Source organism: Xyrauchen texanus, chromosome 15 (genome assembly GCF_025860055.1).
Source record: "Xyrauchen texanus isolate HMW12.3.18 chromosome 15, RBS_HiC_50CHRs, whole genome shotgun sequence".
Lineage (NCBI taxonomy): Eukaryota > Metazoa > Chordata > Actinopteri > Cypriniformes > Catostomidae > Xyrauchen > Xyrauchen texanus.
The window spans coordinates 32,170,287-32,190,113 of NC_068290.1; the positions used below are offsets into that span (position 1 = coordinate 32,170,287).

General features: G+C 38.2%; 1 protein-coding gene across 5 annotated transcripts in view; it reads left to right on the top strand.

Annotated features, from left to right (window-relative positions):
• Window positions 1–13,347, top strand: part of trak1a (trafficking protein, kinesin binding 1a) — a 54,929-nt gene extending 41,582 nt beyond the window's left edge. For 4 of the 5 annotated variants that reach the window (XM_052143333.1, XM_052143330.1, XM_052143332.1 and 1 more), the window contains 4 exons: window positions 175–506; window positions 3,585–3,920; window positions 7,118–7,220; window positions 10,775–13,347. In XM_052143333.1, the coding sequence (XP_051999293.1) occupies window positions 175–506; window positions 3,585–3,920; window positions 7,118–7,220; window positions 10,775–11,498 (1,495 nt within the window). In that variant the 3' untranslated portion in view covers window positions 11,499–13,347. Of the gene's footprint in view, window positions 1–174; window positions 507–3,584; window positions 3,921–7,117; window positions 7,221–7,533; window positions 7,623–10,774 lie in introns of all 5 variants that reach the window. The other variant, XM_052143334.1, reaches the window with a different exon arrangement.
• Window positions 13,348–19,827: the final 6,480 nt, after the last annotated feature.

The window sequence follows — 19,827 nt, forward strand, 5'->3', positions numbered from 1 at the left end:
AAATGGTACAGGTTCTGGACATTAACCGACTCTGGGTACCCAACCCTAGTTGGTGGGTGTTTGAAAAATCTATTTATATATTACTTCTAGTAGTTAACATTAGACTGTGGAGCATGTATAGCAATAGTGTTACAGATTTCTCTGTTTACATTCTAGCTCTGATTTTTGTTCCAGCTCTAATGACTCCAACAGAAAGCCTGGCACGCCTGGCACACCCGGCTCTCGTGACCTCGCTGCAGCTCTACGTCGTCTCTCCCTCCGGCGGGACAACTACCTGAGTGAGCGGCGTTTCTTCGAAGAGGAGAGAGAGCGTAAACTCAAGGCCCTGGCAGAGGAGAAGAGCGAATCGTATAAGGACAGATATGGTGGGAGTGGCAGTGAAGAGGGTGGCTCCCTCACTCCGACAGACAGCATCATGTCTCTGGGCACCCTGCACTCGGTGTACTCTGTATACAGCTCCCGCTCCTACCTGCCGGAGAAACTCCAGATCGTCAAGCCTCTGGAAGGTGATAGAGCAAAATCTCGACCATTCACCCTTGTACTGTTTGATGCTCTGTGGACGCTGATGCACCACAGTGCTGAGGACCTGACGACACAACACTCCTTCTTTTTCAGACACACACAGCCCCGTTGCTGGTTTGAGATTTAGACACCTACACTCTCACACACACTGCCAGTATACTATATATATATATATATATATATATATGAGTGTTGTGTCCTATAAGAACCCAGTCTCAGTACAACTTACTGTGTAAAGGCCTATTCACACTAGTCCACTAATTCATAAAAAACTGTTCACAATGAGTTCAATGCTACATTTCTGTGATCCTCTTTAAAAAGTTGTATACCTGGAATGGAGTGTTTGGTATCCGAACAGTTTAAAAATGGAACTAGCCTTTGAAAAATAATTAACCGAGGAAAGTATTTCGGACTTGGTTTGAAAGTTCATAGAGATGGATTGTTTCATTTTTAAATCTTGTCACACGTAAGTTTTCCTGACATAAATTTGGGATTGGTGTGAAGAGGCGCGAGATGAGAGTAGGTGCAAAAACTACCCAATGCATATTAAGATACATATTTATTTGGTTATAGAACCACAAAGACAAAAAGTGTCCCAGAAAAGTATTTGGACCCATACGACAAACTTGTTTGCTTATAACAGAATGTCTTTATATTTTCAAATTATTCCGTAAAAAAAGGAAGTATTAAGTCAAGCACTGTGGGAATCTTATAGTTATTATCTCTCGCTAGCGTTCAATTGTTTTAGGAAAAGTACAAATATCAAAAGCATGTTAATGATTTATTTATCAATTTTTTCTTGATTTCCTCCTGAGATATATTTGACTTGTCTAAGCCCCTGTTCCTTAATGTTTTCACATTTGTTTACTCACCGTCTTTCCTCTCAGTTTTCAATTTGTGTGTTGAACACTTTCATTGTCTTACCTTTTGTCTTTAGTGTCTTTATAGTTTTCTAATAAACACGTCTTTTACTTTCCCCTCCATCTTTTCTCTTTCTTTACTGTATCTGTCTATAACACAATCAAAAAGAATTACAACTTTAGTTATACACTACCAGTCAAAAGTTTGGACACTTGAGTAAATTTAAGTTTCTGAAACGTAAAAACGAATTGATCTAAAGGCTTAAAATAAGTTTGAAGTTTTGCCTATGTATACAGTTCTCTACAAAACTAAAAATGTTAATGAGTTTAACCAGATAATGTAGAAAAAGCCATCAACAAGTGGCCAGCGTACATGGGAACTTCTTAAATACTGTTTAGAAAGCATCAAGAAGTTGGTTAAGAGAATGTCAGGAGTATGCAGAGCTGTAATGGATAACATTGCGTACTATTCGATATTGTTTAATTTGATTTAACATTTTTGGTACATAATTCCCATACTTCCATTTGTGTTATTTCATAGTTTTGATGACTACTTTTATTCTAAGATGTGGAAAATGGTCATAATGAAGAATCAGTAGTTGCATCCAAACATTTCACTGCTATTGTATGTAACTTTAAGAGCTGTTTCCTGAGGATAGATTATCTTAAGAGTACAACAATTTTAAATAGTCATCATTTATTTAGGAACTTGATCCAAGACTATATTCTAAACCAGTTGCATTTCCAAGAGGTCCAGTCTCGACATTTCCATCCCACCAAAGGTCTAAACAGTAATAACTTTCATCACAATGTATCATAATAACGTATTTCATTTCTTTTGGAATAGTTATTATACATTTCCAAGTTGGCAGCAGTAGTAGCCTACTTTCTAAAATAAGAAAAAGAAAATTTATTAAACAACAATCAAAAAGGCTCTCCATAACTGGTCAAGAATGAGCACATTGTGGCCAAATGACAACCAAAGAAGTGGACTATGGGGGATCTTCTACCGTAGGCTATATAGGCTATAGTATACAGTATAGGAAAGATACTGTACGGAGGTTCAGGGGTAACCCCTGAGAAAAAATGTAGGTAATGTAAAAGTCTTGATAAACCATTATATATTTTCCTTAAAATGCAAATCTACCACAAACAAACAAATATACATCGTAATAAATGCTCTTTAAAAATACTGTTTGCTATAGTTATGTATAAATGGGCTGACAGTGGAAATGTTTTTCATCATAAGGAGAGAACTTATATATAAGTTTTGGTTGTCTTTTTTGCCATCCATGAGATGATGATATCTCTGACTCATTTTCACAAATCACTCTTAATTTTCACAAAATGTAAACAAAAATCTCTGTTTATTATCAATAGGCTTGAATATAGGTAATTTTAGCTGGGGGGGAAAAAAACGTTTCTTGTCTTAATGCGCTCTGGAACCACAAGAAATTGTCCTGTCACATACCTTGCTTCGTTAGATAAACCATCGGAGTCATGTCAGACACATAAAGATTTTTAACTTGGCTTCATTCTCACTTTCTGGAGTGCATTTTAGCGAAAGATGCCGGTATCCATCTATATTGCTGCTCACTGTATTTCTCCACTATGGTCTCCTGTCCAGCTCTACTATGCGATGGCAGTAACAGTAAAGGATATAGCGCTGAAAGATCAGTGCTATCTTCGCCCCGTGGTGCTTGCGGTGTACACAGCTCCGTTATTTTGTATAAAGTGTTGAAATGTGCGATAGGGCAACTATTGTCATGATGTCTTGCCAATCCGGGTTCCAGACTAATTGGTGGCCACCATTCTAAACAGTCTGTGACCTTTGGAAAAAAATTATATTACACCATAACTATTTTGAACATAAATCATTACACGATGCTTTTCACCATGAAGATGTAATGCAACATAGGTAGTCCATACATTATAAAAACTCACAGATCAGTTCTCAGCATTGAAACTAGGGGGACAGGAGTTTAGGGAACACATCATCCTCATTTAGCATAGGGGACAGAGTCAAAATATGTATTTAAATGCCATGACATGTGTTTAGTACTAAAGAACTTTAAAGCAGAGCTTGACAAGATATCTTTAATGAGTCATAGGATTCACACACCTCGCCTTCCTCTCATGATGCCATTGTGTGCTGTCAAATATTTGAGTGTGATCACTCCTCTCTGTCTTCTCTTCCCTTAGGTTCGGCCACTCTGCACGCATGGCAGCAGTTAGCCCAGCCCCACCTGGGTAGCCTCCTGGACACCCGGCCAGGCGTGGTGACCAAGGGCTTCCGCCCACTGGAGCTAGATCTGGAGGAGGTGTACCAATTCACAGACCTGGAGGAAGACGAGGCAGGACAGCATTCCCAATCCATCATCTCTACCTCTGACATGGGTTCTCTGCCCTGCTCACCTGCTTCCAGACGACTACGCACCAGCAATTGCTATATCCAGGAAGAGCAGCTCAGAGAGAACGGAGGGACCCCTGGAGTGGGGCTAGACCAAGTGGTGGCAGGAGAGGAGGAGGTTTCATCTGGTGAGGGACCCTTATTACCCTCTACCACTAACCCTCAGGACAGGCTTTGGGGGGCTGGGAACATAACGCCCCTCTAAAAACCGGCCGATGCCCCAGTGGAGACCCCCAAACCCCAATTGTACTGCCTGTGAAGGTCTGGGATGAGCTGGTTCTCTCCCTGTACAGCTGCAGGCACACATCCACTGCACACCAACCACTACCTCACCTGTGAAGAGAGCTGCCATGTTCTTTTGAGTACAGTCATTTTAACCATTTTACTATCATTCTGTCTGAAAATCATTTCTCTGGTTTCTTACTCAATACTGAAAATGAGAATAGCAGTTATGGAAGTTAGAAATAAATTCTTGCTTAATGAAAATACTTCCTGAGGATAGATATTCTCAGGATTGCCATAATGTGAGGTGCAATAGTGGATGATTCGAAACGTTAAGGGCATGACTGCATTTTAGGGTGACTCTAACTAAGAACATGTCCAAGTCATATTTCAAACTGAAATAAAAAGAATATTTGAAATTAAATTTTAAGAAAGAAAAAAAAAGCCATCTTTTTTTTTTTTAGGAGACATTTGCGTTGTGACATTATTTTTATCACAAAAGGATAGTTCACCCAAAAATGTAAATTCTCTCATCATGTACTCTCTCTCATTCCATCCCAGATGTGTATGAATTTCTCTTTCTTCTGCAGAACACAAACTAAGTTTTTTATAAAAATATCTCAGCTCTGTAGGTCCATACAATGCAAGTGAATGGTGACCAAAATTTTGAAGATCCAAAAATCACATAAATGCCACATTTAAAAAAAATCCATATGATTCCAGTGGTTAAATCAATATCTTCAAAAGCGATATGATGGGTGAGAAGCGGATCTTTTTTTTTACTCTAAATCTCCACTTTCACTTTCTCAATGTGAAAGTATAGCTTTATCATTAAATGGATTGAAATGTTTCTCTGTTTCTCACCCAAAGTGATTGCATCGCTTCCAAAGCGTTGATTAAACCAGTGGAGTTGTAAGGATTACTTTTCTGTTGACTTTATGATTTTTGAAAATCTGCCAATATTTTGCCATTTTTGATTAACGGCATCAGCTGATAACCATGTTTACTTGACCGATTAACAGAAGTGTTAACATTCCCTTGTGTCAGTTCATGTGTATTTACTGTATATCGACCATCCTGCTCTCTAGATATTGGTATCAGCATCGACCGTTGAAAAACCCATATCAGTCAACCACTACCATTAAGTACATTTTCCAGTTCATTTCTACAGTATGCCTGCTTGTATTTTTCAGTTTGTTTGTAATTATCATTATTCTCAACGATGATTCTCGTTACATTCTTACTACTGTAATACTCTTCTGGAAATCATACTGTCTGGACAATTAGTCCAGTATTACTTTTATTTAAAAAATCAGGGCAGCAGTGTAACAGCAGTGTAACAAATACTACCATAATATAAATATAATACATAATATAATATTTAGATATGATATCAAATGTTTTTTTTTTTTAATGAAAAATGACCTGGAGATGTTCTTGAAAGGCTTTGTGAGATTTACTTACAAATAGTTATTTTACAGTAGTAATAGGCCTTTTCTATTATGCCAATGAATAGATGAAGCAGAAATGAAAAATACATTATTTAAGAGAAAATCTAGAGCTACTCTAGGCTGGCTAGACTCAATTCTTATTCTCAGCCCTCAGGAAATTCATCCCTCAATTCCTTTTGTTTATTCAAGACTCCTCTCAGTTCGATCTCCTTTCTAACCTGCATTTCCACAACACTGTCACAGAGTATGTATGTGTATGTGCATGGGGGGGCATTCTCCATACACATAAGTTCACCTATACTATCATCCATTCCTAGGACAAAGAGTGTGATGTTTGTAACTGCACTGTACAACACACATACACATCCCTAGATGCATTTACAGTACAAACATCTGACAATCCCAACAGGAAGTCCCAGCATGTAACTAACATCCAGTCAAAGGTTAGACTGTTTTTACAGGATCAAGTGTCAGAGTTCTATTAAAAATAGGGAAGCGTGAGTCTGAACAATTAAGAGACTGTACAATTATTTACAATGAATTATTGTGCATTATTTACAGCTATTTTTGTATTTGATTGTTGATTTGATTTTATAGTAACAGCAATAATTTTCCCCATTTAGAATAGATTTTCATAATTTTATCCCCTTTTCTCCCAATTGGAATGCCCAATTCCCACTACTTCATAAGTGCTTGTGGTGGCGCATTTACTCCCCACAATCTGGGTGACGGAGAGCAAGTCTCAGTTGCCTCCGCTTCTGAGACAGTCAATCTGCGCATTTTAATACGTGGCTCGTTGTGCATGACACCGTGGGGACTCGCAGCATGTGGAGGCTCATGCTACTCTCCGTGATCCACGCACAACTTGCCACGCACCCCATTGAGAGCGAGAACCCCTAATCACGACCACAAGGAGGTTACCCCATGTGACTCTACCCTCCCTAGCAACCGGGCCAATTTGGTTGCTTAGGAGACCTGGTTGGAGTCACTCTGCACACCCTGGATTCAAACTCATGACTCCAGGGTTGGTAGTCAGCGTCAGTATTCACTGAGCTACCCAGGCCCTAGAATTAATTTTAACTAATTGATTCATTTAAAATAAATGGACAAGACACTGTATAGTTTTTAAATGGTCAGAATTAATTTTTTAATAGATATAAAAAAGGACTGTGAAAATAAATTCCAGTGGGCAAATCTTACCCCTTAAAGAAAATGTGACACTGTTGCACATACACATACATGCTGGGCACTTAAAGTCAATTCACATTTCTATCTGTAGAAAATTCTATTAACCAGCTGCTGTAAAAATTAGCTTTTGCTTGTCTTTAATAATAATGAAATTCATGATTTGATTTTTCCTCTTTCCCACTGTTCTATTCTGCTGTATGAATCTATTTAAAACTGCATTAGGATAAGTCATGCGACCACACATACAGTAATCATAACTCATGTGTATTTTTACTTCAAAAACAAGGTTGATGGTTAAAATTCTGCTCACACTTTTTGAGCACAGTGATATCTTGCAGTAAGTCAAATTTGACTGTATGTAGTCTCAGAACCTGAAGCAGTTTTAACTTCCTTTGTGTTTTTATAAGTGTGTTTGTGTGTGTCATTGTATACTGATCTTAGTCTCCCTCTCTCGCTCTCCCCAGTTCATTTCCCTGGTAAATGTATGTCTCACACCAGCTCTACATACACCTTCACCACCTGCAGGATTATGCATCCTTCAGACGAACTCACCAGAGTCACACCCAGGTAAATACTGATTTTCCGCTCTCTCTCTCACAACAGGAGCAATCAATGTCATTGTATACTTTGCACCTGAATCAATGTAATCAATGGCCCTGTCCCAAATACCACCATCACGCCTTCCGAGTCCATGCTTTGGTGGCGTAATACCATATGGACTGTTGTGTGGGTTTGGGGTGGCATATGGCCTAATGGACTTTCCAGATGCCCAAGTGAAGGCCTCGAGATCTCAAGTCCACATTGAGTGCACTATTTGGGACAGGGCTTATGGTTCTTGTCTATTCAGCAACCGTACAATTGTTTGACTGGCTGTCTGCAGGTCATATGATGAGGATGAGGAAGCGGCTCTCTATCATGTTGTTCTGGTGGCGGGTTTAGAGCACACTCACTAAACAGCGCCCCCTGGGGGTGAGAAGGAATAGCATGACCAGCCTGGTCCTAAAAATGAAATTGTGTCATGGAAGTGTGCTATTCCTTTAACCAAGCTTAAACCACTCTAATAACTGTTTTGTTTGAGGCTCCTTAACCTAACCTCAGAATCAGAGCATTTTTTGGGAAATAGAGCAATATGTCTGGCACCAACAATCATGCCATGGTCAAAATAAAAAAAAAATCCCCATTCTAGTGGTTGATGTAAACATTAACTGAAGCTCCTGACACATATCTGAATGATTTTATGCACTGCACTGCTGCCACACGTTTGGCTGATTAGATAATCGCATGAATGGTATAACGATATAATGGTATAAGTTCTATATGATAAAACAATACATATGCTGTTCCAAATGAGGTATTTGGATACTTTTGGGTTGTTAAACTAAGAAGAATTTCTTGGAATTAGTTGGTTAAAAGTAGTTGCTAAAATGGCTAAGAAAAGTGAAGGAACAGTAGTTTTGAGAAATGGTCTAGAATGATTTGTTTGCAGTATATGACAAATGATCAAAACAATCGGCATCTGCAATGACATTCATACGTGTTTTTGTAATTGGGTCACTGTATTTCTGTAGCAAATTAAAATAAATCAAAACTCAAACATATTCATCACAGTCAAAGTGCCAACACTCAAACCACATTTCTCTAATGAAGAAAACTTTCTGGATTTGGATTGAATTACTTGCAGCACTCTCAGATTTAGTTTAATTATGTTCTGAAAGTTGCACCAGCCATTTTTGATGGTTGCACCATTAAACTTAATTGAAACATAACCCTTCGTATTCATTAAATAGTTATGGAAGCCTCCGACCATGTGCAACAGTTTGAATAAAAATGCAAACTGATTAAATGACATCCATGAGCTCATGTTCAGCGTATGTTTTCTTTGAGACATATGATGATTTTGAAATAAACATTCATTTGCATGTATGTGAAAATTGTTAAACAAAGACTTCTTAGTGGCTTTTTAGCATGAAAACAATATAAACAATGCACTTCCCAGCATGCTGTTTCAACAAATTCAACATTTATTGGATTTTAAAATGAATAATTTTTCCATTCTGTTATATTAGAATTATTTAACGCCCCTTATTAATTTGCTATACAGTTCCTGAACATTTTATTTACAAATTTAGACCTGAGAGTGACTGCTGTGTGCATTCTCCATTCCCTTTTTTGATTTTGTTAGTAGCCCCTAAGAAACATGTAAAAAAAATGTTTTTAGATCAAATTGTAAAACGTACTATTATAAAATTATATTAAATATAAAAAAGTATGTATATGTGTGTATGTGTATATATTTAAGCAATATCACACGAGCAAGAGTGCGATATGGCCCTACATCAGCGCTGCAGTGATTCGGCCACAGGCCGAGTGCCATAGGTAATCACAGCAGTGCTGATTTAGGGTCATATAGTACGATTGCGAGTGTAATATTGGTTATATACAACAGTTCAAGTACATTAAAAAAAATAAGGAAAAACTGATTATGGTCATAAAAATGCATTTGTGCATGGAACTACTTTATTACGTGACGGATCAGAATCTGCCTTTGCTGGTTCAAAACAAATGTATGTCCAAGCCTTCATTAGTAATTCAAAAATTTCACTTCAGAAATAGTATCACGGCTTGTGCTGTTTCTAACAAGTTATTGGATAAACATGTGTTTGTGTGTGTGTGTGTGTGTGTGTGTGTGTGTGTGTGTGTGTGTGTGTGTGTGTGTGTGTGTGTGTGTGTGTGTGAGAGTGAGAGAGAGAGAGTGTGCAATCACATGTTGCCACACCCAAGCCGAGATGCTGTCAGCTTTCTGAAGAACAGCTTTCTCAGTGGTAAAATAGCATCCAATATATATATTTTTTGTATTTTTTAAAGACCAAATAGTTTTCTTAAAAATGTATGTCAACATTAGTGGACACTGACAGCAGTACTAAGTTGTGAAAATTTAAATAAAGTCAGATTTTTTTTATCAAATTGTTTATTATGTTTCCAGCAGTGTTGGTTATTCATATTTTTGAGATGTTGCAGAAATTACATTAGAAATTATCATAATTAATTCTGATTCAAAGTAATGGCCAGCATCATCCAATCACTGCCAACCATGTTAAAATAAGATTTTGCAAGAAACATTCTGTATCTATGTACTGATTACCATTGTCCCATGTCTGCCAAACGTGTTGAGTGGTCCAAACATCATCTGCAGCCTAAAACTAAACCTTAGGCCATATGAAAGTAGTAAATGCACTTGGTTGCATAGGAAAAATATTGGATAATCCCTTGCTCCGTAAATAGGGAATAACTTAACCTCCAGTGTGCTGTCTGTCTGCACTGGTCTCAGAACAGTTTGAAATGCAACTTATTTTCACCCTAACCCCACATAAAGTTTCTGCAACATTTTCCAGCTTATGAATGAACCTACTGATTCTCATTGTGATAATGCACAGTGAATATAGGATATTGAGCCTATAGTACACACGTTCATTGTGTTTAAAAGCATGACGTTTTGCGATATATCACTAAAATGTTTAAAATGCCATATCAGGTGAAACTAGAGACTACTCTTTTGACTCTAACAGGTTTTTGCCGTTTCTCCCAATGACAAACTCAGCTGAGATTGGCACCATGTTGATTTGTCATTACTGAGATCAGTCAGTTTAAATGAAATGAAATTATGCTTAGCCTATAGCGAAGCCGAAACATAATGTCCACGCATTTGGACAGGGGATCTCTGGAGGTTAAATATATTATTGAATATATTAACTTTAATTTACATATCGTATTTCAATGGAAATGTCATTTATTATCACTGACGCTATGACAAAAAAGGTTTGAACATCAACCAAACAAGATAAAACTGAAATCTCTGGTTTTCCAACAATTCTGTGCTTACAGTCTTAGGATTAGCTAAGTCTTGTGTTAAGAAATGGTGGTGCAACCAAATTAAGTGCTGACTTGGTTACAAACTAACTAGTATTGCTAAGCCCTTAGTATGAACTTAACGTCCCAACTAAAGTGAGACCTTACGCACTGCCGGTTCAACCCTTCCCAGCCCAGCTGAATAACAAATTCATAGTTTTCATGCTGCTTGTACAGCCAGACATTTACCATTTAATCAAATCTATCTTTCTCAGTCTGTTATCAGGTCCATCATTGGCCTCATGTGTGATGTCCAACACTAGTCTGCGTTCAACCCCTGTATCCACCCCCTGCACGCCTCGCCGCCTCAGCCTGGCGGAGAGCTTCACCAACCTCCGGGACTCTACCAAGACCACCAGTACCTCTCTGGGCCTGGTGCGCCTCCTACAGGATAGAGGTATATCTGCTGCTGTCTATAACCCTTATAGCTGGGACCGGGCTGACCTGGCCACTCCAGCAGACCCCAGCTCATCATTAACATGCACTGTCACCCCCACCCACCTAGGCTCAGACATTCTCCCCTCCACCCCTCCAAACTCACCAAACAAGTCTAAACCCAGCAGTCCTGTGTTACCTGTAGACTACAGCCCTTCAGATCCGCCTTACGAAACTTTCCTGGCATCGCGGCCAGCCAGTTCGATTCTAAAGGAAATACGTGAGGCGGATGAAAGTTTTCGAACTGATTCACAGTGTCTGACTGAGGTTAGTGTCCAGAACCTGCGACTGGTGGACAAGGTGAAGAGGTTTAGCTTGGCTCCCAGAACAGTGGTGACCTCTCCCATCGGGGGATTGCCAGTGCTGAACTCAAGAATGAGAAGAAACTGCAGTTATCCAGCTATGGTTGGGGCTAGTATGGCTATGAAGGGCCCGGGGCCTCCTACTGTGGACATGTTGTTGGCCCCCAGGCCACCCAGACAAACTAGCCTCAGTGAAGAGTGAATGAATCAATCATCCCCTTTTGCCTTTTATTTGTTAAAATATACGGAGATACAGTATATCATCCTTGTGACAACTCAACAGTGCCTGTTATTAGAGATGATAATGATATTTGTATAGATTGTTTTGTTGTAACGATTGCTATAACAACTATCTGTGTCTCTTTATTTCTTTGTCAATTGCTCTCTCTGTCTGACCAACATGCAGAGTACAATTCATTCAGCAGTGTCATTTTTTTGAGCTGTTGTCCTCTTGTGTAGAAAATTGGCATTTTGCACTTGCTAGCTGTGAGCAAATGTAGCATATAGAGTGGAAAATTCATGCCCCTCAGATTAATTTATCAATTAAGCACTTTTTGAATTTAAAACTACTCAAGGATAAGCAAGAAAGTGTCTTTTTTCATTATTATTATTGTTGTACATTTGGTCTGAGGTTTGATATTTCAAGATTTGTCAGTTTCATGAGGTTAAAAATAGAGCACTGAATAGCCCCTTATGCTAATTGTAGCCCAGATATTGATAAACAATGAAGCCTTGTAATTTGTAAATCATTATTTGGTCCAATTTGACACTTCTTTATGACCATAATATTTAGCTTTATAAGCCGATTAATTATGCCGAAAATCTGTAAAAAAAGATTATTATTATTATTATTATTGTTATTTTTACTAGTTCAGCCAATTCAATGAATGTAACAATGTATAATGTCAGAAATGGCATAATTATATGTTATATCTTGGTAGCAACAGTGTAATAGCATAGCTCAATGATACAACCTTTACTAGAGTGCTGTTGACATGAATTGTTGTTCAGTTGCATGTTAGCACATGCTCTCTTCTCTGTACATCCTCTCAGACTAGTCACAATTCAATTGACTGAAATATTTCAGAGATAATTAGACCACGGGGCGCAAGGACTGTACAATGAATCGCAGCAGTTTGATATAAACTTGAAATATAATCATGTTGCTTTTAATGTCCTTTTGGGACAGACCAGCATCTTTAGGTAAGTGTTTGTGTGGACGTATGTACTTTACATTGTATAAATACATGCATTGCAGTATCAATGACTCTATGGGAAAATTGCACAACTACACATTTCCTTGTTTAAAAGAATGTTAGGTTCATCATCTGCTGTGGCATTGGAACCTATTGACTGAGATGTGTCGTGCAAAGTGAAGTGTGTGCTGTAGCTTTAAAAATGATAACGGTGCAATAGGAACGAAGTCAGTGCCTGATCTTTTTATTATGATTATTATTTTTTAAAGACTTTATCATAATGGCTTCGCCTGCCACAGTATGCACTGGCATAAACACTGTAACTATGTTGATCCGTTGACTTCCTACTGGTTTTAACCTTGTTGACAATGCAGTTGTAGGATGTACTGTTTGAAGGATGTATTATATTTGCTATTGTTTAAGAAGCTCATTCAGTTGCATGAGTCGTTTTAAAGAAAAGGCCTGTGTGTTTTCTTTTGGTTAAAGCAAATGAGATTTGTCAAATTAATATGTGCGCTGAATGCGTGTACATTTAATCAGAGCTTGATCTTTGTTAAATGTATTTCAGAACCACAGCGGTATCTGCCATGACTGAACATTGATTTCAATGGTGTGGTTATTTCATCACATTAATGAAGGGAAGTTTTACTTGTATATTGTAAATATGCAAAGAGTTTAAATATGCTAACTTTTGTAAGAAAAGAACAAAAAACCTAAACTTGAAAGAAAAAAAAAAAATGAGAATATGGAAAAGAGACAATATCTTGTCTAATCACTGGTGAAAAAAAGAGTTTTTGTTCATTCATTTCAGAAACTCGCCTTAGCAAATGGTCATCAATAAACCAGTTGAGATAACTGTGTGCCTGTTGTCTTTTTTTTTTTTTTTTTTTGCACCAGTCGCTGATGTTATAAAGGTCTAAGTATTTTATCAAATTTAACATCCAGAGACATTAAATACTGTTATTACTCAGGGAAAAAAGATACAATAAAATGAACACATGTTGACCTTTTGTGAGGTCAGTAGCTGGTCAATTTGTCACACTGTACAGTGGTAAGTTGAATCGTGAACAAACAAACTTTGAACTAATGACACAAATTATTGTATTGTTTTTGTACATATTAAATGTATCATTAAAAAATTCACAGTGTTGGTTGGAAAAATTATGTGAACCCCAAGGCTAATGACATCAACAAAAGCTAATTAGAGTCAGAAGTTGGCAAACCTTGCATCCAATTCATGAAATGAGATTGGAGGTGTGGATTAGAGCTTCTGTGACTTATAAAAAGAACTCAAACATTTTTAGTTTGCTATTCACAAGAAGTATCTGTTGATGTGGAGCATGCCTGGCAAAAAAGAGATCAGAGAAGACCTACAATTAACAAAGATTACCGTATACAAACATGAAAACATCATCCCAACATCAGGATTTGGGACTGCTTCGAGTCTTGGGCCGCTTGCACTGAGGGAAAAATGTATTCCAAGTTTATCAATACATCCAATGGGATAATGTCAGGTTGGCTGTGTGTCAGCTGAAGCTCAGTAGAAGTTGGGAATGCAGCAGGTCTGACCCTAAAAATCAATGTAAATCCACTACAGAATAGCTTCAAAAAAAAAAGAAAATCAGAGCCCAGACCTTAACCCAATAGAGATGCTGTGGAATGACTTCAAGAGAGCGGTTCACACCAGACTTCCTAAGAATATGGCTGACCCTGAAGCAGTTCTGTGAGGAGGAATGGTCCAAAATTCCTTCTGAACGTTGAGCAGGTCTAATCTGCAGCTACCAGGAATGCTTGGTTGAGGTTATTGCATCCAGAGGAAGATCAACCAGTGATTAAATCCAAGAGTTAATTCACTTTTTCTACAGCACTGTGAATGTTTAACTGGATGTGTTCATTAAAGACATTATAATTGTGTGTGCTGTTAGCTTAAGCACATTGTGTTTGTCTATACTTGTGACTTTGATGAAGATAACCAAATAATGCAGAAAACCAGCTAATTCCAAAGGGTTCACATATTGTTTCTTGTCACTGTATGCACAGCCTGTTATAGGCTTTTCTGCTAAATTTAAACAGTAAAATGTATTTAAACAAATTCATGAAACAGCAAAAATCTACAAGGTAAAAAAAGAAACATTGTTTTGGCCAAAAAATACTGCATTTAACACTACATTTAAAATGCATGTGAAACTTTCACCAATAAATATGTGCCAACTTGCACAAACATGCAGAACCTCTATAGAAACACACATTTCTGTAACTGGACTTCTGACTCAATACCTAATACTTACTGACATGCAGTCCTTGTTACTATGTCCCCATGTGATAGCTAGACCTGGAAAACTATCTGGCCAAAAGTTTGTGGACACCAATTGCTTGTGATTAAACATGTAATTTCAAAACCATATACTTAAATTCCCCCTTTGCTGCAGTAACAGTTTCCAATCTTCTGGGAAGGCTGTTCACCTATACTTTATGTAGTAAAATGGCTGCAGGGCCCTTCACAAACTGTATCCAAAATTTGAAAGCATACATTGCCATAGAATGCCATTGTATAGAGTAGCATTATGATTTGTCTTCATTAAAATTAATATAGTAACCAAACGTATTAATTAGAAGGGGTGTCCACATCTTTTTAGCCATACAGTGTATATATCTTACATACTTTTATGAAAGCATGTGATGCACTTGTTGAGCACAAGAGGGCATGCTTCACCAACATTAATCATGCCAGCTCTTCTTAACAGAAGAATAAACTTCAGCAAAAAATGAAAGGTCCCTTTTTCTGGACACTGTATTTTAAAGATAATTTGCCAAGATAAAATCCAAATAACTTTACAGATCTTTATTGTAAAGGGTTTTAACAATGTTTTCAATGCTTGCTCAATGAACCATAAACAGTTAATGAACCTGAACTATGGTCGTTAAGATACTAAGGCCTTGTTCAGACTGCCACTAAAAATCTGATTTTTTGCATATCCAGATTGTATCCAGATGAGTTTTTGATGAGTCTCCTCCGTCACTGAGTTTTTCTTGTGCGGCGGAGTAGTTCTGCACCACGACTGTTGGAGAGCGAGATGATGCACCTCCATTTTTTCCGCATCTGTTTTGAAAGCACCGTCATGTGGTTACGCCTACGTCGTTACCAAAGCAACCCTTGCAGATAGGTTGGTTATGTCTGAATGTGCAAATCTGATTTGATCACTTGCAATTAATAGTGCTGACAGCTTGCCTGAAAAGATCTGATTTGAGGAAAAATCTGATTTGCCTGGAGTCTGAACATAGCCTAACAGCTTACAGACGGTAGGCAATTAAGATCACAGTTATAAAATCTTAGGACACTAAAGAGTCCTTTCTACTGATATGAAAAACACCAAAAGAAATATGCCCAGGCTCCCTGCTCATCTGCATGTACGTGCCTTAGACATGCTGCATGGAGGCATGAGGACTGCAGATGTGGCCAGGGCAATAAATTGCAATGTCCGTACTGTGAGACTCCTAAGACAGCGCTACAGGGAGACAGGAAGTACAGCTGATGGTCCTCGCAGTGGCAGACCACATGTAACAAGACCTGCACAGGAACATCCGAATATCACACCTGCGGGACAGATATGGCAACAACAACTGCCCGAGTTACACCAGGAATGCAAAATCCCTCCATCAGTGCTCAGACTGTCTGCAATCGGCTGAGAGAGGCTGGACTGAGGGTTTGTAGGCCTGTCGTAGGGCAGATCCTTACCAGACATCACCGGCAACAATATCTTCTATGGGCACAAACCCACCTTCAATGGACCAGGCAGGACTGGCAAAAAGTGCTCTGCACTGACGAGTCACTGTTTTGACTCACCAGGGGTGATGGTCGGACTTGCATTTATCGTCAAAGCAATGAGTGTTACACTGAGGCCTGTACTCTGGAGCGCGATCGATTTGGAGGTGGAGGGTCTGGGGCGGTGTGTCACAGCATCATCGGACTGAGCGTGTTACTGCAGGAAATCTCAACGCTGTGCGTTACAGGGAAGACATCCTCCTCCCTCTTGTGGTTTATTCCATTTTATAACATTATTCAATTTCTGTTAGTCACATGTCTGTGAAACTTGTTCAGTTTATATCTTAAAACTTTTTATGTTCATACAAACATTTACAAATTTTAAGTTTGCTGAAAATGAAGTTTGCTGAGTTTATGTTTGCGGCACCAAAACAATTCAGTACTGCTTTCCATCTGTATTCAGTAGTGACAGTACAGTAGTAGGACACTTATACTGTTATAAAAAGGGGGCATTACATTCTACTTCAGCTTAGCACCTCTTCTGCTACACAAGTCACATGTTTGAATTAAATGGTAATTTAAAGTGCCATAGAGAGATGGCCAGAGCAGTCACGACAAGGGAGTCCAAAATACCAAACTTCTGTTTCTGAATTTGTCATGGTGTTTTATCTTAAGCTGACAGTAACCCTTTTCTCACAGGGCCCTTGTCTCACAAATCTGCCTGGAGTGAGTGGATGCTTGTGACCAGATCACAGCTGACTGATAAACAGGCCAATTGGTGATGAAGAGCACCAGCTGTTTATTTACAATGTGATGATATTCAGATAACATTCTCTAGCTCAAGAGGGTTTCCATAGAAACACTCTGTAGGTTCTTGTGGACGCTGAAGTACAATACTGTTCCATGATTGCGTTGAGTGGCCCTGTATTTTGTCTGTATGAAAAAATGCTGCCATGAAAATTGGTTTCAATGTGTAATTGGTATTATCAAGCTGTAGATAGAGTTTTGCTATGGCATAACTGCTGCTCATGCTTAGCTAGCCCTACGTAGCGGAAGATGCTGGTCTGACGATATAATTGTAATTAATGGGGAATGTGGCTACTTCCAAAGCTTCTGTAAAGACAGCAGCTTACAAATGTGAGTTGTATGCTTTCCCATCATCTCACACTGTGTGAATATGTACATTATTTGAGATTTAAGTATTGGACTGAGGTTGCTAGCTGCAACACATCCCATGCATTTGGAGCATCACTTCCATTAGCTGGAAAAGATAACCCAGTTTTACGACAAGTCGTAATAATAGTAGGACATGGCAAAATCGAATTCGTATGAGTTGACTAATACAGTAAACATTCAACTTTTACTCCCATAGAGAGAAATAAACAAACCAACGTTATTGTTATTACGAGATTATACCATGGTCTATTTAAATACTTGATTCTGATTGGCTGGAATGCGTGCGTTAAAACTGTTTAATGCACAGGTAGTTCCAGTCAGTTTTAACCACAGTTCTATAATAATGGGTCTACTCTGCTGTCCATTGTAATGACACACTGCAAGAGTTGTTATTTGAACAGAGGCATACCTCTATCCGTATAAAGTGTCAGAGCTGGGATTAACCATCACATCACAAAACAACATCATCAAGTGCCATCTTTAAATCAACTGTGAAGCACTACATGAAACACAGAAAAGACAACAGACAATCAGCCCCTTATTATTCACCCAAAGTGCTTTTAAGGAAAGTATGATTTGACATTGAGCTGTTTTGCACAGAGAGGGAGAGAAGGTAACCAGGACCTATTAAATGCGTCTTTCACAGTCTGGCAAGATGATTTAATTTATAATATGATAAACATCATCTAATATTGCTGCACTGCTCATCACACACCCGCTAGAGGGCACCCCGCGATCGCACATTGCTGACTGAAGCTCTGAATGTGCTTATGTGTTTTATAAAATGCGGCCTTTTGCGGTTAAGTAATCATGCAAGGCCACATCGCAATTTCATTCTTAATTCAATCAATCGTGCAGCTTGGATGTCTCAGAGGTCAAAGTTAGCAGGTGTAGAGTATTTTTGATGGGGTTTCCCCTCATCATGAACAGTAAGTGCCACTTTTACAACTGACACGTCAGAAATGGCATTTTGTCCTCATTAATGAGAAAATGATAGGAATTCAATATTACATGTTCTGAGGAGTGCCGACCCATCTACATTATGTGGCTAGTATTATTTCCAACCTGGTCTCATGGTGAAAACATGACTATATATATTTCTGCTAAACTTGTTATGCGTGTCTCCAGGTAAAATTCCCTGCCATTTCCAGGTGAACTGAACAATAGAGACGCTACAACAACTGTGTGTTTTATTCACTTTCGTTCAAATCATGACTTCAATGGCTGATTATGACATTATAAACTTATTTAACCAGACAAGAACTCAAGCTGACATGTGACACGACAGAGGCATAGAAGCGACATGAATTATATTGATTGCTTCAGAAAATTTGGTTTTTATTTTGTTTCTGCATTTTAAAACACTATCAGTTAAGGTTAGGTGTTGAATAAGGGTAAGGATTTCTGTTTTGTTAAACAGAAATCTTTTCAGACACTATTGATTTAGTTTAGGATAAAATTGTAAGCTAGGAGGTTCATTTTCTTAAAACCTCCATCTAAAAACCTTACCTCACCTTAAAAACCTCATCTGATTTCAACATCATTTCGCTCGGTTTTGGTGACCCCTGCTGGTCATTTTATTTAAAAAGTGCAGCCAAACATGTTATGAAGCATGGCATTTCAGTTTTGTAAAAATGTTGCAATGCTCACATAATTTCATGTAACCAGGCTGATTATTTCTGTATTGAGTATTTAAATTTGCAGTTTTTTAAGAGTATTTGTTACTGACATTTTTCCCATTTTTCATACTGCTTTTTATTTATTTAATTCATTCAAATAAATGTGATATTATCGCACTTCTTTATCTCAGTGTCTGATATAGAATGGGCAGAAGATCTAGCAACCTATAGACAAATTTAACCATTATTTTTATTCTTCAAGTCAACACTTGCACTGAAAAAAATCAATGACAGCTGTAACTAATCATTGCTGGCAAGTGACCATGGTATAAGCGGTATAAACTATTTTAATGCACGCATCTTTTCAGGTGGTTTTTCACCTCGACATCGTGCATTAAAATTGCCGTGGAATATTTTTACAAATTTTGACCCCCAATCCAATCCAATCCAAACCTAATCCTAACCATATAGTGTAAACCAATAGTGTTCTAAAAAATCTAGTATGATGGACAGGAGTTAATGATCATTTCAATTTGATATATAAGTTACTGGCTGTATTTTATCCTTCAAGAGTAAGTTAAAGTTGCTTTGCCTATGCAAAATAAATAAATAAAACCAATTTTGGAAAACACTTCAAGATACATTTGTCTGTGTGTGTGTACGGGGGGAGTTGGAGGAGGATTGGCAAATTGGCTCAGACAATGTGTCTACATTGCCAGAACACATTTAATTGCCCTGGTTGCGAACCTTTTCATGTTTGGCACAGTGCGTGTAAGC